Raw genomic sequence first — 26,839 nt, forward strand, 5'->3', positions numbered from 1 at the left:
CCAGTTGTTATCTCAGAATAAACCCAGACAGGGTGATCAGGACCCTGACGCGAAGCTGAGGGGTCTTGTATCAGCCTGAAGGGGTTTATTCTGAGATAACAACCGGCTGAGGGTGATCAGGACCCTGACGCGAAGCTGAGGGGTCTTGTATCAGCCTGAAGGGGTTTATTCTGAGATAACACCCGGCTGGATGTACATTATCCCGCTTATTACATGGCTACTTGCCACATAAGTAAATAATTAGACGCGAAATATTGAGTTGAAATATTTGAACGCAAAGCTTCTGTGAAGACAGCAGTTGCGAGCAAGCGGCAAATTCAAACTAGACGGACATTTAAGGGAAACGGTGCAGTCAACCCACTTATTACACAACATTTCACCACAAAAATAATTAAGACAATAAAAGAATTAAGACGAAAAATTTTTAAAACCCTACCAGTTTGTTAGTTCTCTTATAATCCATTACAGCGTACAAAACAATCTGAAATATTTGAATGCAAGCTTCCGTGAACACAGCAGTTGCGAGCAAGTGGCAAGTTCAAACTTAACGGACATTTAAGGGATACGGTGCAGTTACACAACATTTCACCACATAAATAACTATGGCGATAAAAGATTTAAGATGAAAATGTTTAAAAATCTTACCAGTTTGTTAGTTATCTTATAATCCATTACAGCGTACAAAACAATCATAGCAAAATGGCAGCAGTTGCGTTTGTATGAAACGAGAGCAAGTCTGCGATACCAGGATGACATAATTAAATAATTGTACACCATTCTGAATCGAGTTGTAATATTTTATTAGCTAAACAAACGCAAAGCTTCCACTAAGAAAAAATAGTTCAAGCAAGAGTACAGCGCCGACTGCTGTTACCCGGATGAGCCTGTGTTATTAGCTTTTACCGGTTGTTATCGAGGGATAGCATACCTCGGAATGTCGCGACTGACCAATCAGAATCAAGTATTCCACAGAGCCGTGTAATAATATAGTATACATTTTGTGATGATACAAGCAATCAAGCATTTGAGATTTACTGTATAATATATATGCCCTATGTATATGGATAAAGTTGGACATACTTATATGTCTTAAGGCCAATTCACACTGCACAGACAAACACCAACAAACAAGCTGACGGTTAGATTTAATAAGTTAGTTAGAATTTTATGAAACATAACTGTAATGTTCACACTGCCCCAACAGACATTGACAAATGCTGACTGAACATGTTCACTCAGGAGAACACAAACCCCAACCAACGCCAACAGACGCTGACAGGGGTAACACACTGATCAGACAAAACCCAACACTCATGTTTGTTGGTGTTTGTCTGTGCGTTGTGAATTGGCCTTTATATGTATATTTATAAACTAACATTAAAATGAAAATTGAAAATATAAAATAAATGCAATTCAAAATATTAGTAAATAATATAATTGTATATAAATAATAGTGGCAGCATTTAAGGGCATTATAGAGACACTCTAGACTGTCCTCAAAAGCTCAAAAAAGTTAAGTCTTTTAATTTAGAGCGTTTCTGTGCCATACAGAGTTACTGCATATGTAGATTGGTAAAGTGTTCCATGGGGTTCAATTTCAGTTAGGATGAAGTTAAACTAAATGAAAATGAGAAATGTTAAATAGAGGAAATCAAAAAATCTGATACATTCAGAATATGAACCTAAGTGTCCTACTTTCATCTTTTCAGACCATCATGGTGTCCCTTGAGGGTTTGACCAAAGTGGTTGATCCTTCCCAGCTGACTCCAGACTTCGAGGGCAGTCTGGATTATGACCACGAGGAGTGGATCGAAGTTCGAGTGGCCTTTGAAGACTTCATGAGCAATGCCGCTCGCATCCTTTCCCGTTTGGAAGAACTCCAGGACTTGGTGTCCCAGCGGGAGCTGCCGTCAGACCTGGACGGGTCTCGGCGTGCTATGGAGGAACACGCCTCCCTGAAGAAAAAGGTTACTAAAGCTCCTGTGGAGGAGTTAGATGCTGAGGGTCAACGCCTGCTTCAACGAATCCAGGGTGGGGAAAAAGGCAGAGGAGATATCCAGGGATTAGCTCCAAAAGTCCAGGCACTTCTGGATAAACTCCACGCCACACGACAACATCTGCACCAATCCTGGCACATGCGCAAAGTCAAACTGGATCAGTGCTTCCAGCTGAGACTCTTTCAGCAGGATGCAGAGAAGGTATGAACATGCATTATTATATGTGAAGTTTAATAGGGAGAAAACCGGATAGTTTTACGTATAACATAGGACTAGGACCATAACATAATATGGAAGATATAACCTACAAAGATACTTCTTATTTATAATTTATTTAAATTTGTGTAATGTTATAAACATTTTGTCTTAAAAATCCTAACAAAAATACACTCTTAACAGTACAACGTGATACTAAATGATTAGTGTGTTCGTGTATTTGCATGCTACCAAGTTGTGGGGCGCATATATATATATATACATATAAAATGATTAGTGTGTTCGTGTATTTGCATGCTACCAAGTTGTGGGGCGCATATATATATATATACATATATATATATATATATATATATATATATATATATATATATAGTAACAAAAAATCGTATTGACCCCAAACATTTGAACAGTGTCTGAAATGTAAGTTAAATATTTTGTACCAGTCTTTTATAGTGATATACAAGCATTACAGGGAAAGCCAATTACTATTTATATACTATTCTAGCTATTTTTTTTGTTTTTAAATAGTCCATTTAATAGTCAGAATTTCTTAAAAATTTTAATAAATAATACAAAATACAACAAAATCATTTGATATAAGTCATCAAATAATACCAAAGATTAGCAAGACTTTATGGAATCCTTTGAAACTTCACTAGTCATGTGAAGTTTCAAAATCAGGAGCAAATCCTTTAAAACTTCACTAGTCATGTTTTGAGGGTGCACAAAAACTTTAATACAATGCTGTTTCTTTATGAGAGTGAAGTTGAAGAATAACATAAAAACAGCATTTCATAGTCCATGCCTTCCATTTTTCCTCTCAACAGATGTTCGATTGGATTGTCCATAATAAAGGCCTGTTCCTGACAACCTACACAGAGATAGGACCCAACCATCAGCATGTGCTCGAGCTGCAGACCCAGCACAACCACTTTGCAATGAACTGCATGGTAAGGCTCTGTCCAGTGGTCCAGCAGTAATATGTGTTACCACCTGAGGCGTTATAACAGTGTAGCTTGATGTGTGTTACATCATTTAAATGATGTGCATTTGTACACGTGCCCTGACTCACTTAGTCATGCAAGAATGAATTTTCTGTTGTCATATAATAGTCATGTCAATATATGCTTGAAGGGTATATAATGCCACAGGAGAACAGTCATGCGCAGATACTTAACATCACATCACATCACGTGTGTGTGTGTGTGTGTGTGTGTGTGTGTGTGTGTACGTGACCCTGGCAGACATGTTAATCACCCCCAGTAGGTTTCAAAGGCAGAGTTTCACAAGAAAATGGCATGGCATCAATCACTGATTTTCCATCTCTATGGTCTCTTCTGCCATCTGCCCATCCATATCTAAATGTAACTGCTGTTCAGCCAATAGGAAGAGTCCACAGCATTTATCTTCTTGCAGTGTGTCCTCATTCAAATGACCAGTGTAGTGCTTTCATATGTTGGGAAATCATAGAGAATGTTCTTTCTCAAATTTGAAGGATATAAATCTGGTAACACTTTTAACTTTCATTAATAAGTCATTAAACAGTAATAATGATTTAATAGACCAGTAGTTGACATACATTTATGAATATATATATATATATAGTATATATATATATATATATATAAAACATCTTTAATCTTTAAGTCATTAGGTTTAATGACTTCAAACTAGATTTTTAGATTTTTCAGGGAAAATTTAAGTGGTGCTTGCCCTTGCAAAACTTAAAGCACACTTTGGGTATCATTCCTGAAACACAGGCAGAATACATTTGTATTTGTACATTTGTACATATTGCATTTGTAAAACCATTCAGATATAAATCTTCATATTTATGAAATTGTTACTTGCTCCCAACTGTGCTTAAATTGGGCATAAAGCATTACCCTTTTTAATGCTCAAACTGATGACATTGCATTTTGATAACACTATTTACCATGATAATATACAGTATAATAAAATCAATTGGTTAACCATTGAGTTAAAAGCGAAAATACATTTCATTGATAAACTAAAAATAATGTATTGATTTTTTTTAATGATCTTGCACAGCACTCTATTTACCAATAATTGGAATTCATTAACATACGCATGTTTAAATATCAAATCTAAAGTTTATGAAACGTTCGCAAATCCAAGGGATAGTTTTTGGATCCAATTTACCCCCAAATTACTCTGAATTTAATTTCATGAATAAGGCAGTTAAATTTATTAGTATTAAAAGCAACAGTGTGCTATTTATTTGATTATTTTATTATATTAATTTTTTGTTTAGTTTGTATGAAAACATTTACATAAACAATTAAGAAAAAAACTTGATATAGTAGATATAGAAATGAAAGAGTTCTAGATAAACAATTAAGAAAAACAGGTCACACTTTATTTTAAGGTCCAATTCTCGCTATTAATAAACCATTAACTATGACTTTTACTATCTAACTATGACTCAATAAACTCCTAATTTGCTGCTTATTAATAGTTAGAAATGAAGATGTTAAGTTTAGGTATTGGGTCGGATTAGGGATGTAGAATATTGTCACGCATAGCTTTATAAGTACTAATAAACAGCAAATATGTTAATAATAGGCATGCTAATACTAAAGTATTACCAAGAACACTATAGATATGGACACAAAACAGATTTGGATAAATAATAAAGAAACATAAGTATGGAAATAAAGCAGATTTTCAAACAAGTAAGAAGACAAACAATATAAATATGGGGAAAAAATAAGTGTAGATAGTAGAATGTTACTGCAGCTAAATACAGAGCTCTGGCATGAAACTCTAGATGGTGCAGTCCGATAGGTCTAGCTCAATCTGACTTAGCGACATCATTGTCACATGGTAGCTGATTGGTTCTCTCCTGTATATTGGTAGCCAATGAGCTTACTGCTCAATATTCAGATACCTGGTTTGTGTTTGCTGTAGCAGTTTGCAGTGCATTTCAGAAACCCTCCACCTTCCCCAGCTCCACCTGTATAGATCTGCTACGGGGTGATTCATGTATGCTATGGTTGTTATTCATATGTGTTATATGTGCAGCAGTGGATTTATTGGCAGTAGCAAGTCTCGGTACTTGCTCTGCCACAGCAGCAGCGTAGCAGATCTATTCAGCCAAGGCCAAATACATTAACATTGTCATGTACATTACCATGCCAATCCCTCCGAGAGTTATCATGACAGAACTGTTATTATTACTATTTTCATGCATTTGTGTTCTCCGCCCTCACTAATTTTCATAACTTTTAAGGTTGCAACCCTTACCAATTGCTAGGATGTTTTTATAGGTTTTCATCAGGCTCTTTGTTGCTCTTTTGTTAGTGTGTTAGGTTTGGCTGAGTGTGCTAAAATCACATGTCCTGCCTCAGCTGTGAGAACAGTCCACCCCCTCTCACGTTGCTATAACTGTGCACAACTTAACGGATGAAATGCTTTGTCAAATGTTTGCTTTGGGTTAGCCTGACTGCCGGGCAGCCGGGAACACTACAGCCACCTCCTCAGGACGTCCTGAGAGCCTTACTTCTAAAAGCCTATGAGGCATGAATGGGCATAAACACTTTTTTTGTTAACTTGGTCATACTTATTTTTTGACAAGGCGATAATGCACGTCTTGTGTTTATCGTGTTTATCACATCCTTTCTTACCTCACACAACTAAAATACTTTGTCCGGAGTGACTCTTTGATGTTATGATCACTGGAAACTTCTGAAAATATTTTAGTTTTGTAATAAGCAATAATGCTCTGTTCTGATAGACCACTAAGACACCATTGGTTCCTACAGTTTAACCCTGTAAAGCCTGACATGTGTATGCAATAATAATAGTCAGAAATATAGAATTTTAAAAAAATTAATCAGTTTACTGAAGCTTTAGACAAAAAAAATTGCATATGTTTTTCTGTTGAGTATCACATTTGATACTTTTATGGCTCACATAGGAGATGATATAGGAGAATATGGCGCTCGTACTCAAAGAGGGGGAAAAAAGTTTATTCAGAGGCCCAAACTGAGCAAAAAATATGCAATTTGGTGCAGTGACAGTGGCCAAAAAGTAAGATAAAAATTCTGATGCCATGTAATTGTAATGAAAATCAGTAAGATCTTTATAACAGTGTAGCAGACTGTTTACATAAAATGCACAGAAACATTAGATCAATAATAGTAATATTTCAATAATATAATATTTTAATAATAATAAAATAATATAATACTAATAAGTCTCAGTAAGATGATATTTAAATGCTTATTTTTATGATCAAAGCTCTGTAGTTTTTATTATGGGAGGGCAAAACATACAGTACAATGCAATGCACTACATTGATGATTGGGAGATGTACAAATAAATGTTCCTCAAAAGCCTGATGTATCATATTTGATGCTCATATTTTAACATGATTTTTTTGGGGGGGAAAAATGTGAAAATATGTATAAATAAATAAATAAAATAAAATTAATAATAATAATATATATATATGGATAATCAAGTAAACTTAAGTTGCTTCACTCCAGTAAATATTCATCTTGAAATATTGCTAACAATATAAAAGTTGTTTTTATATTACCTACTAAAATCGGGAAAGATTTCACAGAACCACGACCAAAAAACAAACAAACAGAATGCGTGCTTTGATCTTGTTTATAATTAGGAATATTTCGAAAATTTTGGTGATGATACAGTAGGCTTGGGGTTAATAGCCTGCAGGTTCTGTGGCATTTGCCACATTTATTGACAGTAATTCAATAGGCGATTTATGGAGATGTCAATGTTCATCACATGGCACACTGGGGGCCTGGTTGTAACCTTTCGTAATAGACATGCTTAAGCAGCTATGTCATTGAGTTCCAGGGGTAATGTCACCTGAGTGGAACGTTACGCTTGTCAAGTTGTAAATGAACTCAGCTCCCACTCTCTTATGAAAGACAATCTGGAGGACAACATGTAGAAAACACTCCTCTGGCTAAAGGCATTTTACACATGGCTGGGTAATCTCCCATCATGCTGGTGTATTGATTAGTCCCAGAGATATCCAGAGGGAGATATAATGTTCCAGACACTCCTTCTCTAATCATCCTGTAGTTGTAAGAGAAAAGAGGGTTTCTGTAATAATATTAAACCTGGGAGTCTGAGAATGAAGGGCAGACTGTACTTGCGTGACTCTCTCTATTTAAGTAGACTGCAGGGTCCAGTACTGTCATGAAGTGTGAGGAAGGCTTTTGTTCTGCGGTATGTGTGTTTTGGCTGTGTTCAGGTCCTGTAATATGATCTGTGCAAATGTAGGTACTGTAGAGCACTTCCTTCGTCTGTATTAAGTTTGAGCTCAAGTGACTTGACATTTCAGTCTGTTTTAGGAGTGAGATAATGCCTGATGGTATTGCAAAAGTTATTTATATCCAAAATGTAGTTGTTCCAGGTGCTTAACCAAAATACTTATGTAAAAAAAAAAGTAAAAACAATCATCGGAGCAGTGTATGTGTGAATGAGTATTTTTATATGGTATTACAACAAAACATAAAAAATAAAAAAGTAAATATAAAAATGGAATGTGTGTAAAATTAAATAAAAATATATACGCACAGACACTACTGTTCAAAAGTTCAAAAGGGAACAGCAATAATACTTTATTTTGAGCAAGGATGTATTAAATTGATCAAAAGCGACAGTAAAGGCTTTTATATTGTTTCTAATAAATAAATAAATGTTGTTCATCACAAAATGTATCTCAGATACCACAAAAATATTAAGCAGCACAACCGTTTTCAACTGTGATAATCTTAATCTTTAGAAATGTTACTTGAGCATATAAGAATGATTTCTTATATAAGAATGGAAACAGTCATTTAAAATGATTATATAATTTCACAATATTACTGTTTTACTATGATTTTGAATATAAATGCGCATAAAAATCTTTCTAAAACATAACATATATGTTTGCACTATGCAGATACAATTTACACTTTGTTCGGTATCATTTCTGCAACAAACGTGATTCTTGAGTTGTGTAAATATATGTAAATCATACAAACTGATTTTATTTGATGTACCCTCCATGTGAAAGGGTATTTTGGTCAATTTTGCTAATAAACCACAGGCTGGTCATTGACATGACAATAGCATCTATAATATTTAGCATATGTTTAGCCAGAGTTTACTTTAAGCTGCTTTAGATTTACATGAAAATGAGAAACCAGAAGCTCTTAATTGTTTCCATGATGCGAGCCACAAGGCCTGTCATGCATAACAGAGGGATTTGATGAATTTGGGATTACTGGTGCATGTCTATCTTCTCCGAGCAGCTCTGAAACCAAGCTCGGCGTGAGTGAGTGATATAGAGTTAGTAACCCTATTTTCCATCCTGACTTCATCTGGTGGAAATACATTTGTGCATGTGGGCACCAGTGGCTTGTCTTATCTACATATGCAGGCTGGATTATGTAGAAATGGTCATCTTTAAAATGAATTTTTATTTTTTTTTAATTGACAACAGATTTAGTGGGTGGGCACATGTGCACATGTGCACAGTTCATAGAATTATCCATGGGTGAGTGTGTGTGTTTATGTGTCGTATGTTAATGTGTAACAGACGGGTGCACTGATTCACATCAATAACAATAATAAAAAAATAATAAAATTACTGATATAATCACCATAGTATTGTGCATCCATTGCACATTGTATTGCACTCTGACTTTTTGTGTGTGTTTTATATGTGACTGTTATTGCTCCAGGTTTTTACGTGCATGGACATGACTGCTGCAGTTTATTGTTGCACGCAGGCCATTATCAAACCCCCATCAGGTCTTCATCTGACAGCTCTCTGTGTATTGATCCTCTACCCTTTTGAATGCCTCTGGGCTGTGTAATTAGCCCCATATGAGGAAACAGCATGGTAACCAGAGCTCTACGTTCTACCAGCACTCTCATGCACTAGACTTTAGTTCTCCCTAAAGAACATGCATACCTCAGACGCTCCCATTACGTCAGAGAGCAAACACTTGCTTTCTCTGATTATGTGATGTGTTTCCTGGTGAAACAGAGTATTTAGGTGGAAATAATGTAGGGTGGAGCTTGATTCTATCCAAAGACTGATTGAAAGAAAGATTGGATAGGGAAAAATTATGCTGTGTGGTGTTACTGGTTAATATTGTTTTCCCCAGCCACTGAAAATGTAAACATTTGGATTTTCTCCGATGCGTTCTACATATTTACTGCAATGTGTGATGATTTATCAAAAATATAACTCAACAACAATGAATTGAAAATATTAATTTCTTATCATGAAAATGTGTATTTTTAATACTATAGAAAAGCAAATGCACATTGTATGATAACCATCAATTTTTATACCATGGCATACTGTGACTGGGTCATCGTTTTTTATCTGTTAAGATATTTTGTGTCAGAGCTATGAGCAGTTTAACATGCTGAACGTTTGTTTACAGTGCATTTTCATAAGTTGTAGTTTCAGTTGTTAAAGGGATAGTTCACCCAAAAATGAAAATTCTGTAATTAATTACTTACCCTCATGTCGTTCTAAACCCGTAAGACCTCCGTTCATCTTCGGAACACAAATGAAGATATTTTTGATGAATTCTGAGAGCTCTCTGACCCTCCCATAGTCAGCTGCGTCATGTGGGTACATTGTTTTCGTTCAAATCAAAGCGTAAACAACGTAGACAACGTATCCGCGTGACGCAGCTGACACAGAATAGCATGCGCTGTTTATGTTCAGTGGATACTCTCTAAAATGGGTGACGTGGAGGAGAGGAATTGTTGAATAAAGTTGTTATTTTTGTTTTCTTTGCGTACAAAAAGTATTCTCATAGCTTCGTAAAATTACGGTTGAACCCCTGATGTCACATTGATTTTTTTAACCGATCTCAATGCTACGTTTCTAGACCTTGATCGTGGTAATTACATTGCTGCCTATGGGAGGGTCAGAGAGCTCTCAGAATTCATAAAAAATATCTTAATTTGTGTCCCGTCTTACGGGTTTAGAACGACATGAGGGTGAGTAATTAATGACAGGATTTTCATTTTTGGGTGAACTAACTCTTTAAATCACACTGGAACATTTATTTTATTGGCTGAAATGGGTAGATCTGAACTCTAACCATAATTGTTCCTCTTGGCCAGTACCAGTACCACATACCCCTTGTATAGTATAAATATGTCCCCAAAAAAAAATTAATTCAGGAAGTTATGCAGTGTATACAGAACTCAGTGTTTCTTGTGGTCTTTTGCAGAATGTGTATGTGAACATCAGTCGGATCATGTCCGTGGGGAACAGGCTGCTGGAGTCAGGTCACTATGCAACCCAGCAGATTCAGCAGATCTCAGGTCAGCTGGAACAGGAGTGGAAAGCGTTTGCCGCTGCACTGGATGAGAGGAGCACGCTGCTGGACATGTCTGCTAACTTCCACCAGAAAACTGACCAGGTGAGGCCTAAATGTGCAGACGCATGTACCTACAGATACATTGAGTGGCCAAGCAAACTGATGCATTGATGATGATGATGATGATGATGTAGTGTTAATTGTTAATTACTACAACTAATAACAAACAAAATTCTATGCAATATATTGTCCAGATGCTGTAGTAGCAAAAATATTCAGCCAAATCGAGTTGCTGAGTAAGTATGTACTGTATGCTAGAAAGGATTTCAGATTTTAAAGAATGATGTGTTGTTCACATACTTCAATTTTAAAGCCTTTACACTAGGGCTGGGCGATAAATCGATAACGATAATCATCGCGCAATATAAATTTCCTCGCTAAATGATAACAAGGGTTTAATAAATGTTCGATATAATGTTTGCGGCAAAGGCAGAACGAAAGAGCGCTAGTCATTTGAAGCGCGCCGCTCGGAGCGTTTATCCGCTCGGATCAAAGTTCAAAAAGCAGCGCAAGCTTCACCAGCCCTGCGTTCCATTCAGAAGGGCTCATCCCTGTGCCCTAATCCCTTCAAAGGGTTTACCCTTCGGAGTGAGAGCTTCGAAGGGTTGCAGGGTGTAGGGGACCAAACAACTGTTGAAGTGCCCTTCTGCGTCATCATCACGTGCCCACACAGAGGCACCGTCATCATGCAAAGAATCTGTGCAAAGGATCATGGGAGCCCGAAGTGTCCATCAGTTGTACCCTTCGATATCCTTCATTCCGAAGGGCCCTTTGAAGTGGACAGTTTTGAGCACTTCGCTTTGGAATGACCCTTCAATATGGCGGCCATGATTGTTTTCACTTCGAAGTGCCCTTCAGAGGGCAATATATCCCGTTTGGAACGCACGGTAAAGCAGATGCATTCACTCGCTGATGAGTCTCGGTCATGTGACCACTGAACAGCGCTGTGAGATCCCGTGTGAAGCGCTTGAATTCAGTGAGGAACACAAATCATTCTGTTTACAGCCAGATGAAACAGCGCTGACAAACAGCAGAAACACTGTGCACAATGAATCAATCTACTGATTGATTTAATCTGATCTGATTTAATCTACAAATTGCCATCATTTACTGAAGTAGACGGCCACCGGGACAAGACCACAGGAACCAGTTGAGTCCTCTGCTCAATGTGACTTTGCTGCAGCCTGGAATTGAACTGCTGGTTTCATCTGGCCAGAGGAGAACTGGCCCCCCGACTGAGTCCGGTTTCTCCAAAGGTTTTTTTCTCCATTCTGTCACCGATGGAGTTTTGGTTCCTTGCCGCTGTTGCCTCTGGCTTGCTTAGTTGGGGACACTTCATTTCCAGCGATATCGTCGACTTGATTGCACAGATACTATTTAAACTGAACTGAGCTGGATGATGACATCACTGAATTCAATGATGAACTGCCTTCAACTGAAAATTGAGTGTTTACTATTGTCATCTTGCATTAATGACACACACTTTTCCTGATTAATGCTGTACAGTTGCTTTGACACAATCTGTATTGTTAAAAGCGCTATCTAAATAAAGGTGACTTGACTTGACTTGACTAGTAGCACTAACTGCACCACGGTATTGTGTCAGAAATGTGGGTATTCTTGTCGAATATTATTAATGAAGACATCTATTAAATGTGTTGTAGGAGGAGTAATGGAATAATTACAGTATTTTTTGTGATTAAGCTATAGCGTTTATGCATTTATAAATTAATTTAGACTACTGTTTTTCATAAATACCTACAAGCCATATTAAATTTGTACCATGGTATTGAGGTGCTATGTTTGTGGTTTTAACTCATGATTTAAATGTATGCTACTATGGAAGACCAATGGTTAAAAAACACCTCAAACTGTCAGAATAATTAAATTTTACCATAAAAAATTTGATTGCTAATTTCTTTTTACAGATATTACTGATTTTGATAATGAACATAAATCTACATCTGCATCCAAACTCAAGCTACTATCACGTGTGTATTTCTAAGAGACAAACAAATGTTATATTATTAATATTATCAGGCAACACAAACTTGTTTCTTGATTTGAAACAATATTACTCTTTACTAGAACATGCAGAACTAAGAAATATTTTTTTTTTCTATTAAGATATTTATTTTAAGGAAACATGACTGGAAAAGTTTAAAGAATCCAAAAACTAAGTGATTGTCATGTTCTGACTATAAAGAACAGTTTAAAACCACAATTAACCATATGGTTTTCACAACTTTCACATTGGAACAAAAATCTGCCTTTAAGCTTGAAAGAAATAAACATTTTACAGTAATCGTGATAATTATCGATATCGACTAATATGGAAAAAAAATTATGTGATAATTTTTTGGCCATATCGCCTAGCCCTACTTTACACCAAATGGAACCCAATTAAATAGCAAAAATAACTAATTCCAACAAAAAAATGTTTTTTGTGTGATTCCAAACACAAAAACTCATACCCACTTTTTCATCTGTTTTCCGTTATTCAGAAAAACAAGTTGTCAAGTTGTCTCAAACTCACATCACAGGCTAGGGTTACATGTCGGAGGCATATGTTGACATTTTTGACCACTCACAAATTTTTTAAGAGCACCGCAAGCCACACTTATTGCACTTTTCAGGAAGTCGGTCTATATACACAGGCAGACTAAACTATGTTTGTGTTTTTTTTTCTTCTAGTGTAAAATCTTGGATGTTTATTACTTGTTTTATAAGTGAATCATCAATGATTGTTCAGAGACTCTTTAGTTGAATGCTTGATGTAGATAGGCCTGTGCTGGAAAAAGGATGAATGAAATCTGTTCCTTTCATCTTTTGGTCCTTTATCTTTCTCTTTGAGCATTTAATATCTGTTGTCAGCATCAATAATAGACTGACATGCTGTTCATTGAGTTTATTTTGCTCTCAATGAGACAGGGCAAAAATAGTTTTTATTTGTACAGACAAATTGCAATGTATTTATTCTTTTCCTAAACAAGATACTGTTAAGAAACACTCAGTGATGGATGACCCAAAGTTAGCCTCCTAACAACAATTGCTATGTTGATACAATGATTGTATAATCATTCCAGTATGTAGTAACAGATCGCAGATGTGTATGTGGCTGGTTTGACAACCAATTACTGAATATTCTTGTCTTTTTCTAGTATATGAGCAACATGGACTCATGGTGTAAGGCCTGTGGAGAGGGAGAACTTCCTTCTGAGCTACAGGACCTGGAAGACACCATCCACCACCACCAGGGTCTCTATGAGCACATAACCACTGCCTATTCTGAGGTACACATCTCTTGTGTCCATTAAAGTAAAAACATGTTACTAGTGTTTGTGAATAGTTTCACCTTAAAGACTAAATTCAGGATACCTCTAAGCTGAGCAAGAACTAAGAACAAATATTTAGTCATGACAACTCTTGGAATAGTTTTTCTTCAATATAATGATGCTAATGTAGTTGGTCTTGGCGGACTAGATCTGCTATGCACACAGCTGCTGCTGCAAGTCAAATATGGATTTGCTATACACAGACATGTTGCTGTGAGCTTGTAAGATATGCTGCTGCTGCTGCATGGGTAGACACATATAAATCCCATAGCAGATCTAGACAAGTGGAGCTGGGGGAGGTGGAGGGTTTCAGGGGAACTCTGATGGTGTGCTGCAGGACCAACTTACAGTGAACACTGAACCAGACTATTTAAATGGTGAGTAAGCAAGCTCACTGGCTGCAGAGCAGAGGCCAGTCACCTTGTGCTGTGTAGATGTGATTGCTAGCATATTGCATGTAAAGGAACATGTAGATTTTCACGACTGAACTGGATTTTCAAATGAAGGTGGGATTTTTTTCTGCAAGTAACATCTTTGGGTGTTATCTGTGTTATCTGTACATCCTCAGGTAAGTCAGGATGGCAAAGCCCTACTAGATAAGCTACAACGGCCTTTGACCCCAGGGAGTGCAGATTCGCTGACATCCTCGGCTAACTACTCCAAGGCAGTGCACCATGTTCTGGATATCATTCATGAGGTTCTGCATCACCAGAGGCAGTTAGAGAACATCTGGCAACACCGCAAACTTCGTCTTCACCAACGGCTACAGCTCTGCGTCTTCCAACAGGATGTCCAGCAGGTCGGACACTTATCCTTAACTAAAAATACTTTATATACAAATTATTATAAACACTGTTTTTTACATCCCATGTGGATGTGGTTTTTAATTTATTGCATTTATTCACTTGTTATTTGTGAAGTGAGAGATGTTCAGGGTGGATGAGGTGTCAGAACGTTGCAGGAGACATCTGTGCGGGACAGATTTTTTCATTTCATTCTCGCCCACTTCCCACAAGTTTCTTCTTGCACATGCCTATTTCCACAGAATTTTACTTTCTGATCGCAGTGATTTTGATCTGCCTGCTTTCACTTAATTTTGGTCGGGTTTAGGACGTATTTTCTCCCATCAAGCTGAAGTAAATAATAATAAATATATATATTTTTAATTTTCATATATATATATATATAGTTGCATTTTAAAATGTAATTTATTACTGTGATGGCAATTCTGAATTTTCCACAAAAAAAACATTCTAAATATAAATTGATGTGGCAAAACACAAAATGATTAATGAGTTTGATTTATGAATATGCATATGACAGTGTGACACTAAAATGAGTCCTGCTCGTAAATGAGGTGAATCTGGTCGAATCTCTTCTCTTTGTCTGAATGAAATGACAGCATCTGAATGCCTGTGAGGCATCGTTATGTTGAATATAAAGTGAGTTCTGTAGGATTTCACTGCTAAGTTAAGAACAAATATACATTTAAAAGTGAGATTTTAGGCACCACTGCATTAAATTGTAAACATGCAATTGTTGACAGGAATGTTTTTTATTTTTTATTTTTTTCTTTCTTTATTTTTTGGATGAAATATTTGCATTTTTCTTTTTCAAGTAAAATTTTTTTTAAGGAGTACACGGTCTGTCCCACACTATGTTCCTACTTTTTTTTTTTTACTTAGTATTTTTCTCTCAGAAGCATTCAGTATCAGTTGTCATGGTAACTGTGTTCAGCAGCCTCATTATGTTGAGGGTTTGCCCCATAAAATGATGCAGGCATTGGGGACCTCTAAACCTTCCAGACATCAAAAAACAGCCACGTGAGCAGGAGACTCAACATCTGCACAACAAATGATTGCTTCTATTCACACGCGCACACACATGTGCTGACAGATGTCACCACACAAACAGCTCTGAATGTTTCTGTGTGTGGCACATTCAGCCAGATCAAAGGTGGCATAATGAAATATGCATGAGTAGAGGACTCAATGTATTTTCGCAGTGTGCTCCGGTGTCTTTTGATGCAGGTAGAAACCTTTCAAACTCGGATACGAGACATCTGGCTTAGCAGCTCCACCTTGCAGATTTCAAATGGTTAATCAAACATTTACTACTCACTTAATCAACCATTTCTAATACGTTTTTATTAGAAAAATAATGCATGTGTATTCAGATGTTCATGCAAACCTGTGAGAAACAACAACTACTACTCTATTTGTTAAATTTCCATTAATAAACACAATTATTGTACTCCGACAACACCATCAGAGCAGACACCAGAATCTTGCTTGCTTAATCTGCAGGATGACCTCATTGCGTGCTCAGTGCTGATGTTTATAGTGATGTCGAGCTGTCGCAGTGACTCCTGCTGCTTGGAGGTGCCCCCTGGTGGTTTTACACTGGAATTGCAGTGGAACTCTTTTACATGAATCAGATAGATGCGTTTAGCCAAAGCATCATACAGTGCATTTAAAGTATACTTTTATTATTATTACTATTATTATTATATTGTTGTTTTTGTATGTTTTATAATATTGTGTATTCCCTGGAACCGAACCCATGATGTTTGTGTTGCTAGCACCATGCTCTACCAGTTACAGAAACCATTATAAAACCCCTACAAGTTAAAGGGGTCATATGATGCGATTTCAATTTTTCCTTTCTCTTTGGAGCATTACAAGCTCTTGGTGCATAAAGAAGATCTGTAAAGTTGCAAAGACTAAAGTCTCAAATCCAAAGAGATATTCTTTATAAAATTTAAGAGTCAGCCACACCTACCTAAAACGGCTCGTTCTAACACCCCCCCCACATGTCTACGTCACGATGTGGGAAGATTTGCATAACACCCCCCAAATGTTCACGCAAAGAAAGAAGGCGTAACTTTTATTCTCTGTAGTATTGTTGCTGCCGCCATGTCGTAAAGACGCTGTGTTTTTCGTTGTGAAAGTGAAACTACTTTGTTTGGCCTTCCAAAAGAGGACGATATCCACTTCGTCATGCCTGGAGCTGATTCGTGCTGGTCGCTGAGGAAATACTTCATCTTAGCGCTGTGGATCGCTGGATCGGCTTTCACCGTGGACGAAGCGGAGTCCAGCCCGAGGTCGTCACATGTGGTTGCCGCAAGCCCACTGGCCGCGCCGTTCTCTAGCCCGCCGGCCTCCGCTCACTCAAGCCCGACCGCCGCCGCTCACTCTAGTGTGCGACGCTGTGTGTTTCGTTGTGAAAGCGAAACTACTTTGTTTGGTCTTCCAAAAGAGGACACAACTAGAAAGCAGTGGTTAAGTTGTATTTACAACACTGTTCCAGAACAGTTCAACCCAAATGTTCAGATGTGTGCAGCGCATTTTATGGAGGACTGTTTCCTGATCCTGGTAGAGTAGACTACAGTGCCGGCTGTTCTGACTCACAGACTGTAAGTACGTTTTTTATATTAAAGAATTTGCCACTGACGATTCAAACGCGAGTTTTGGGCAGTGTAGAGTAGCGCTTGTTGTTAGTAATTTCTCCGATCACAAATGCAGACATGGTTTTATGTTTATGGGGCGCGATGCAATGCGTAAAAAGACAGTATAAGTCATTATAATCCGTAATTATGTTCCCACTGGATGCAACAAATGCCTCGTTTATAATGGGTTTTAATGTTTTTGTTTCATCGCTCCGGCCGTTTTTTTTAACCTTAAACCGCATAAACTCATTTCATTACACCAAATACACCAAATAATGTTATTTTTTAGCAACATCATATGACCCCTTTAAAAAACAAAACAAAAACAAATTATTATCTTTTTTTTTTTCTTTTTACTCTGCTCTAAAATACTCATTCTGCTCGAAATTGACAGAACATTTACAGGGTTCCTACACTCATGGAAAACCTGGAAAAATCCCACTCCCATCGACAAGCAATTGAAAAAATTGGGAAATTGATTGGCAAAGTTCCAACAGTTGCATAAAACCTGAAAAAATAAAAAAAATCAGGACATTTAAAAACGGTTTCCCAGGCTTTGAAAAGTTATGGAAATTTCTATAATGAATATTGTCATCATACAGAAACTTATCTTTGTGTCATGTTTATGTTTAATTTAGAAAAATCCTCATCCTATGAATATGAATTACCAAAAAAAAGTAAAATTATTGGATGGAGGTGCGATGTTTAATTATTAAAAAATATATACACTGTAGTTACATTTTGCAGTACTAACAAACATGTTTAATTTTGTATATTATTACCTCAATTTTTTTTTTTTTTTAAATATCTACATGTAGTGTCTCATTTATGATTACTTTTTATAATGTGGGTGGTGGTTCTTTTGACCCTCTCAGCAACATTTGGTTATTTTTCTCTGTGAATGTCTTCTCACTCCCATTTAGAGTCAAAGTCCTCCCCCCAGTTGAGCACAAAAATAGTTTTTAAAGAATCTCCACATACCAAAAGGACAAAAACCATAAACATATTCCATATGGAATGCGGGCTCTATTCTAATTATATGGACTACTTTTATTATTCTTTTATAGTGATTTGGTGGTTATTTTGACCCTCTGAGCAACGTTTGTTTATTTTCCTCTTTGTGGATATCTTCTCACACAGGTTCTAGATTGGATTGAAAACCATGGTGAGGCGTTCCTTAGTAAGCACACAGGAGTGGGGAAGTCTCTGCACCGGGCTCGAGCATTACAGAAACGTCATGAGGACTTTGAAGAAGTGGCTCAGGTAAGGAGAAATGGATGTTAGATCATCACTTTGGCTATTTTCCATCTGAATATCTTCTGTTCTCCTCCCATAATCAAAACTTGGCCGGCCATCTCAGAAATGAGTCAAATGCATATTAACTTCCAAACTTCTGCAAATGTTTCTCAGAACACCTACACTAATGCAGACAAACTGCTGGAGGCGGCAGAGCAGCTGGCTCAGACAGGCGAGTGTGACCCTGAGGAGATCTACCAGGCCGCACACCAGCTGGAAGATCGTATCCAGGACTTCGTAAGACGCGTTGAACAACGCAAAGTCCTGCTCGACATGTCTGTGGCCTTCCACACTCACAGCAAAGAGGTAAGTTATGAGAGAGTAAAAGTGGGTGTGGATATGTCTGGGTTTGCTAGTGTTTACATGTGTTCTACTTGACATAAATGTGTTCTCGAATATGATGTAACAGTTACACACACAGTCTATAATTTTTTTGGTCTTCACTTTAAAAGATATTATGTAACAGGTACAGTACACACACAATTTCTGAAAATGTACTTGGATTTATTATGGTTATTATTATTATTAATTTATTTATTTATTAAAGTGCCCCTATTATGGGTTATGAAATGTTCATATTTTGGTTTTGGGAGTCCCCAACAACAGGTTGACATGCATGCAAGGTCAAAAAACACTTTCATTGTCTTATAATATGCATTTATTTTTACCTTACTTGCTCAAAGACTCCCAAACGATTCGTTTAACGATTCATTTTTCCAACCCCTCCTTTGCATGACGCTAATCTGCGGTGATTGGTCCGATTGGTCTCATTTTCATTTCATCATGCCTGTAATGCCTGATAAAGCAGTGTTGTGAGCGCGGTGCTGCTTTGTGTACAGTGTTACTGGTGAAAACGGTATTTTTACTGCTCCAAAAGCGGCACCTATTGGCAAAGAACGAATTAGCATTTTCATTCAGACCAATGAGAAAGACCAATAAGTGGGCGGGCAATATGCTAATATTTCATATTGACTTCAACATGAAAGGGCTTGGGATTCGTTTTAAAAATGACTCGTTTCAATGATTCAGAGTTGACTCTTTCTTTTGAGAGACAATAACTTTATACACGGTGCGCATTCCGATTTAAAACTTTTTTAGAGGATGGTTTCATTCACTGTGTTACACACTGCATGAACGGTAATTTTCAAAAATCCATAATAGGGGCGCTTTAATAGATTTACAATATAGCAGTCGCTGGTTCCCAGTGTTCCATTGATTCTGCACCATTTTGTTGAGTGTGCGGTAACATTTCTCTGTAGGTCTTGCACGACACATTTTTACTAGTCAGCTAGTCAACAGATCACTGTTTATATTATGTAAATGACATTCCTATAAGTTCTGCAGCTTTGGCACTTTTTTGATGCATGGACACAAGTGATGCATCACTTTCACGTAATTCCAGTTAGAGGTTATAATACAAAGTTAATGTTTATACAATAATTTGCTCTAAAGCCAAGCTAGTGGTTAGCTTTTTTTGAACCTCAAATCTTTACAATTTGTCTGCTTATAAATTCAGAACTCTTTCCTTCTGGCCCATCTATATTCCACATACGGTGAATGATAATGAGTAGTAGTGTGTACATGATTCATGATATACTTAATACAAGCAAACAACGCTCTCTTTAACGTCTCCATATGGCATAATGTTAGCCATCTGCTATCTGTTGTGGGTTAGCTTATATAGACATCTTTGTTTCTGAGAGTGTGTTTTATAATGGTATAAGTAATAATAAAGGGTTAAAGGCTGGAGTTTTGGAAAAAGAGGAAGATGGAGATGGAAAAAGACAATGGGGAGGTGTGGAAGGACAGGGCATGGCCTGCTGTGGCAGGAGATACACTCTTTGACATGCCAACACAGGCAGATGGCTAATCCTGAGCTCTCACAATATAAAGCCATTCACAGGAAATAACAACACCAGCCGTTCGGTGGCAGCCAACGTCTGTCTGGCTGTTTGTCTTGTCATGTTTGTGCATTTGGATATTTTAAATTATAGAACAAATGTTATTTGTTTGGAGACCCATGGATCTACATAGTTCACTGACTGGTTCACACCATTGTGAAGTTTCTGATTGGCTGGTAATGCTGTTATTCCTCTGCAGCTGTGGACGTGGTTGGAGGAGCTTCAGAAGGAGTTGCTGGATGATGTTTATGCTGAGTCAGTGGAGGCCGTGCAGGAGCTGATCAAACGTTTCGGTCAGCAGCAGCAAACCACCCTGCAGGTCACCGTCAACGTCATTAAAGAAGGGGAGGATCTCATCCAGCAGCTCAGGTACTGGCCAATGAGAAAACATCGGCTTAGTATCCCATTGACGTCTGTTGTATTAATTACAATTGCTAAAGCCTAACCCTACAGACACTTTTTTAAAAGATTTTTTTAGTCATTTTATGAAACTAGTGGCTTTATGGCGACCGAAAACCGTTCCGTTCTATATCTACAGTTGTATATCTTCAATCACTGTTGATATTGCAATGTTTCATGTGGAGTTTTTCTATTTAAACCAAGTCAAGTAAATTTTATGTGTAAAGCACTTTCACAATACTCATTTCAATGTCGATTCACATTTCAGCTGCTTTACCAAAAATTAGGATGTTAATGTTTATAATATCATTATATCTTAATGCCTTATAATCGCATTTTGCAGATATGCAGATAATATGATTAAATGATATAAACAATCAAGCAGTTGAGATTTGCTACAGTATATAGTATATATTTCTTTATGTGAGTATACTCTATGTATGCAAATAAAATTAACTTGTCTGTCCAACTTCATTTATAGGGCTGTGCGATAATAATCTACATTTTTTAAACAGTCGAGCAGTCAACATTTCCATTTCCCAATTCCCCAGCAAATGTAGAATATAGATTGATCACATCCAAATTGTATACACACATGCGCACATAGACTTGGTTAAAAACAAGTTAGACTTCTGTCTTTACAAACACATATGTTAAAAAGATATGAGAACACAGAGCTGCAACAACATACCCCGAATACACAGTAACACACTCATTCACTTAACTGACTCATGTCCTAATCTGCAGAGACTAACTAGATACTAACTCGTACACACTCTTTTTTTCTGACTGCAGAGACTCTGCGATCTCCAGCAATAAGACTCCTCATAACAGCTCAATGGCTCACATCGAGAGTGTCCTGCAGCAGCTGGATGAGGCCCAGGCTCAGATGGAGGAACTGTTTCAGGAACGGAAGATCAAACTAGAGCTCTTTCTTCAGCTCAGGATCTTTGAACGAGATGCCATTGATGTGAGTCCACAATTTATGACATGTCTGACAGTTTATTCCCAAATGATAACCCACTGATTTTGTTGTAAACAATGGATTCTAACACTCAAGACAAGTGGTTCTCGATTGTGCTAGGAAGTCAGGGGGCTTTTTTTAATCATCATTCTTGGGCCCTTTCAGATGACTTGAGTCTAAATGAATAGTTGAAGCTCATGTCAAAATTAGCTGATCAGCATTCCAAATGCTGAATTATATTAATAGGGAAAAAATATGGTATACATTTAGATTTAATATAAACATAATAATAATAATAAGTTACATTTATATAGCGCTCTTCTGGGTACTCAAAGCGCTTTACATGAAAGTGGGGGCATCTCCTCAACCACCACCAGTGTGCAGCATCCACCTGGATGATGCGACGGCAGCCATATTGCGCCAGAACACCCACCACACACCAGCATATTGATGGAGAGAAGAAAGAGTGATGAAGCCAATCAGTGTATGGGGATGATTAGGAGGCCATGATGGTCAGAGGCCAATGGGCAAATTTGGCCAGGATGCTGGGGTTATACCCCTACTCTTTTTCGAAGGACATCCTGGGATTTTTAATGACCACAGAGAGTCAGGACCTCGGTTTAACGTCTCATCCGAAGGACAGTGCTTTTTACATTATAGTGTCCCCGTCACTATACTGGGGGCGTTAGGACCCACACAGACTGCAGGGTGAGCACCTCCTGACATAGACTTGGTTAAAAACAAGTTAGACTTCTGTCTTTACAAACACATATGTTAAAAAGATATGAGAACACAGAGCTGCAACAACATACCCCGAATACACAGTAACACACTCATTCACTTAACTGACTCATGTCCTAATCTGCAGAGACTAACTAGATACTAACTCGTACACACTCTTTTTTTCTGACTGCAGAGACTCTGCGATCTCCAGCAATAAGACTCCTCATAACAGCTCAATGGCTCACATCGAGAGTGTCCTGCAGCAGCTGGATGAGGCCCAGGCTCAGATGGAGGAACTGTTTCAGGAACGGAAGATCAAACTAGAGCTCTTTCTTCAGCTCAGGATCTTTGAACGAGATGCCATTGATGTGAGTCCACAATTTATGACATGTCTGACAGTTTATTCCCAAATGATAACCCACTGATTTTGTTGTAAACAATGGATTCTAACACTCAAGACAAGTGGTTCTCGATTGTGCTAGGAAGTCAGGGGGCTTTTTTTAATCATCATTCTTGGGCCCTTTCAGATGACTTGAGTCTAAATGAATAGTTGAAGCTCATGTCAAAATTAGCTGATCAGCATTCCAAATGCTGAATTATATTAATAGGGAAAAAATATGGTATACATTTAGATTTAATATAAACATAATAATAATAATAAGTTACATTTATATAGCGCTCTTCTGGGTACTCAAAGCGCTTTACATGAAAGTGGGGGCATCTCCTCAACCACCACCAGTGTGCAGCATCCACCTGGATGATGCGACGGCAGCCATATTGCGCCAGAACACCCACCACACACCAGCATATTGATGGAGAGAAGAAAGAGTGATGAAGCCAATCAGTGTATGGGGATGATTAGGAGGCCATGATGGTCAGAGGCCAATGGGCAAATTTGGCCAGGATGCTGGGGTTATACCCCTACTCTTTTTCGAAGGACATCCTGGGATTTTTAATGACCACAGAGAGTCAGGACCTCGGTTTAACGTCTCATCCGAAGGACAGTGCTTTTTACATTATAGTGTCCCCGTCACTATACTGGGGGCGTTAGGACCCACACAGACTGCAGGGTGAGCACCTCCTCTGGCCTCACTAACACCTCTTCCAGCAGCAACCTAGTTTTCTCAGGAGGTCTCCCATCCAGATACTGACCAGGCTCAGCCATGCTTAGCTTCAGTGGGCAACCAGTCTTGGGCTACAAGGTGACATGGCTGCTGTTTTTTTTTTTTTGTGTACATGGGTGTAATATTTAGCTAGCTAAAATGGCAAATAAAATAAATAAATAGTAATAATAATTATGAAGGTGAGCAGAGGATTTCAAAATAGTCTCAGTTAAGTTACTAGATAGACTATATTGTAACGAGACTGTTGCTATGAGAACACACACTGATAGAGATGCCTTCCCACTGGCTGCATGTACAGTATTCTGGCTGCATTCACGAAAGTTAACATTTTGCAATCACAGCTCCACATTTATATATGCAACTCATACAGCTTTCTATTTTTTGTGCAATTCATACAAGTGATATTTTCAAACCAAAATAGTTGTGTTTCTAATTAGCCTGTGTTGTGTTTAATCATTTTGCATGCTGCTCAGCCAGTGCCGTTCATGATTATATTAACAAATTTCAATATTTGATTTTAGAAACCTATTTGTTTGTAAATTACAATCTTGCTCTCAGATATTTATTTTTTTCTCATAGCCATCAGGCAGTCCCCCATGATTGCATGAGTTTGAAGTTTCAGTTCTGCGTCAGTTGTGAGGTAGAAGGCTATACCACGTGTTGTTGCTTCTATCTTTCTCGGCGGTTTTGATCTGATCAGTGGAACAAAGTGCTAAAGACAAAATCCATTGATCTCAGAGATTCTGAGCGGAATCCTTTTGATATTTTCAAACCAAAATAGTTGTGTTTCTAATTAGCCTGTGTTGTGTTTAATCATTTTGCATGCTGCTCAGCCAGTGCCGTTCATGATTATATTAACAAATTTCAATATTTGATTTTAGAAACCTATTTGTTTGTAAATTACAATCTTGCTCTCAGATATTTATTTTTTTCTCATAGCCATCAGGCAGTCCCCCATGATTGCATGAGTTTGAAGTTTCAGTTCTGCGTCAGTTGTGAGGTAGAAGGTATACCACGTGTTGTTGCTTCTATCTTTCTCGGCGGTTTTGATCTGATCAGTGGAACAAAGTGCTAAAGACAAAATCCATTGATCTCAGAGATTCTGAGCGGAAGCCTTGAGCAAGCATAAAGCCATCATGGATGCTCTTTTCACAGCCTGCACTGTGAGTCATTGTGGATTGTGTCTCTGGATGTGTGAAAATTACTCTTATGACTTTTGTCAAAAGGGTGTTTGTGGAACTAACAGCTTTATCGAATCAATATCACTTTCAAGGTTTCTCTCTATCAAAGCTCTTACAGTCAACATGAAAAAACCTATTTAATTTTTTTGTAATGTCACCAAAGGCTCAAGGTTTGCCACCTTTGCAGTATGTGAGTGGCTACATGCAAGCCTCACATCACCAAGTACAATGCCAAGCGTCAGATAGAGTGGTGTAAAGAACGCCACCACTGGACTCTGGAGCGGTGGAAATGTGTTCTGTGGAGTGACAAATCACACTTCTCTGTTTGGGAGACTGATTGGTGAGTCTGCGTTTGACGGATGCCAGGAGAACATTACCTGTATGACTGCATTATGCATGAGGGATAATGGTATGGGATTTTTCTTCAGGGGTTGGGCTAGGCCACTTGCTTCCAGTGAAGGAAAATCTTAATGCTTTAGAATACCAAAACATTTTGCACGATGCTATGTTTGTGAGATTGTGGCAATGCTTCGGGGAAGGCCTGTTTTTATTCCGGCATGACCATGTCCCAGCCTGTGGAGTGACAAATCACACTTCTCTGTTTGGGAGACTGATTGGTGAGTCTGCGTTTGACGGATGCCAGGAGAACATTACCTGCATGACTGCATTATGCATGAGGGATAATGGTATGGGATTTTTCTTCAGGGGTTGGGCTAGGCCACTTGCTTCCAGTGAAGGAAAATCTTAATGCTTTAGAATACCAAAACATTTTGCACTATGCTATGTTTGTGAGATTGTGGCAATGCTTTGGGGAAGGCCTGTTTTTATTCCGGCATGACCATGTCCCAGTGCACAAAGCAAGGTCTATAAAGACATACAGTAGTTAGTAGGGCTGGGTAAAAAAATTGTGATATCTCGATTATAATCGGTTCTCATTTAATGAAACAATATCGATTCTTAAATCCTAAGAATCGATTAGTCTAGCCTGTTTTCAGTTAATGGGTGGAACATTGATGGGCACCTCCCATTCAATAAATCACAATAAGCATTGTGCTTTGGTAATTTTAATATGAAACAGATTTCAAATTATGTTCATTGAATTGCAGTATTCAAACAATAAATGCCGTTTTGATGCTGTGGAGTGATCGCTGTAGCGCGGCGCGCCTACAATAAAAGCGGTAGCGCGAGGTGCACGTGAACTGATCATCTCCTCCACATTAATACCAATTTCAGCACAAAATAAACATGACTAAACATCCGAAGGTAAGTTAAAAGAAAGAGTACAAGTTTACAATCCATATCCTGGCTCATGTATTCACTCAATCAGTGTTTCCGACGTCAAAATAACGGCTTGTAAACAATATCACGTAACGTCACATTTACCTCCGTGAAAAAAACCGTATTCGGTGACCATAACCTCATTGGTCAGCTAGAAAAATAAACTGTAGAGAGGAGCATTTTGCTAAATATATGCACCATATAATATATTCATTATAAATTTTACTGTTCTTCAATGTTTAATTAATATTTTATGACAGCCATCATTTAAATGTTTATATTTAAAAAAACTAATTGAAGTATAAATATTATTATGTAATTGTAACTTTTATTATAAAAACTTCATTAAGTGTAATTTAAGCAGTTATATGAATAGCCTAAAAAATCAGTCAGTTTTAACCTTCAATATTATAGTAATGTAGTACCAACTGACTCTCATGTATATTTTACAGCATTAGTTAAGAGATTTTTTTTCCATGAGAAAATTTTGCATGTGTACCAGATATATATCCAAAATAATCGATATTGAATTGAATCGCAAGCTTGTGAATGAGAATCAAATCGAATCGTGAAAT

At 37.6% G+C, this 26,839-nt stretch overlaps 1 protein-coding gene across 1 annotated transcript in view; it reads left to right on the forward strand.

Annotated features, from left to right (window-relative positions):
* The window catches only part of triob (trio Rho guanine nucleotide exchange factor b), a 190,259-nt gene that overhangs the window by 94,520 nt on the left and 68,900 nt on the right, over positions 1 to 26,839 (forward strand). Inside the window, exons 6-14 of the mRNA XM_016293909.1 lie at positions 1,710 to 2,198; positions 3,044 to 3,166; positions 10,466 to 10,657; positions 13,777 to 13,908; positions 14,519 to 14,749; positions 18,539 to 18,661; positions 18,809 to 19,000; positions 20,795 to 20,964; positions 21,790 to 21,964. Coding sequence (XP_016149395.1) covers positions 1,710 to 2,198; positions 3,044 to 3,166; positions 10,466 to 10,657; positions 13,777 to 13,908; positions 14,519 to 14,749; positions 18,539 to 18,661; positions 18,809 to 19,000; positions 20,795 to 20,964; positions 21,790 to 21,964 — 1,827 coding nt within the window. The remainder of the gene's footprint in view (positions 1 to 1,709; positions 2,199 to 3,043; positions 3,167 to 10,465; positions 10,658 to 13,776; positions 13,909 to 14,518; positions 14,750 to 18,538; positions 18,662 to 18,808; positions 19,001 to 20,794; positions 20,965 to 21,789; positions 21,965 to 26,839) is intronic.

The sequence above is a fragment of the Sinocyclocheilus grahami genome, unplaced genomic scaffold, assembly GCF_001515645.1.
Source record: "Sinocyclocheilus grahami isolate Dianchi unplaced genomic scaffold, SAMN03320097.WGS_v1.1 scaffold310.1, whole genome shotgun sequence".
NCBI lineage: Eukaryota > Metazoa > Chordata > Actinopteri > Cypriniformes > Cyprinidae > Sinocyclocheilus > Sinocyclocheilus grahami.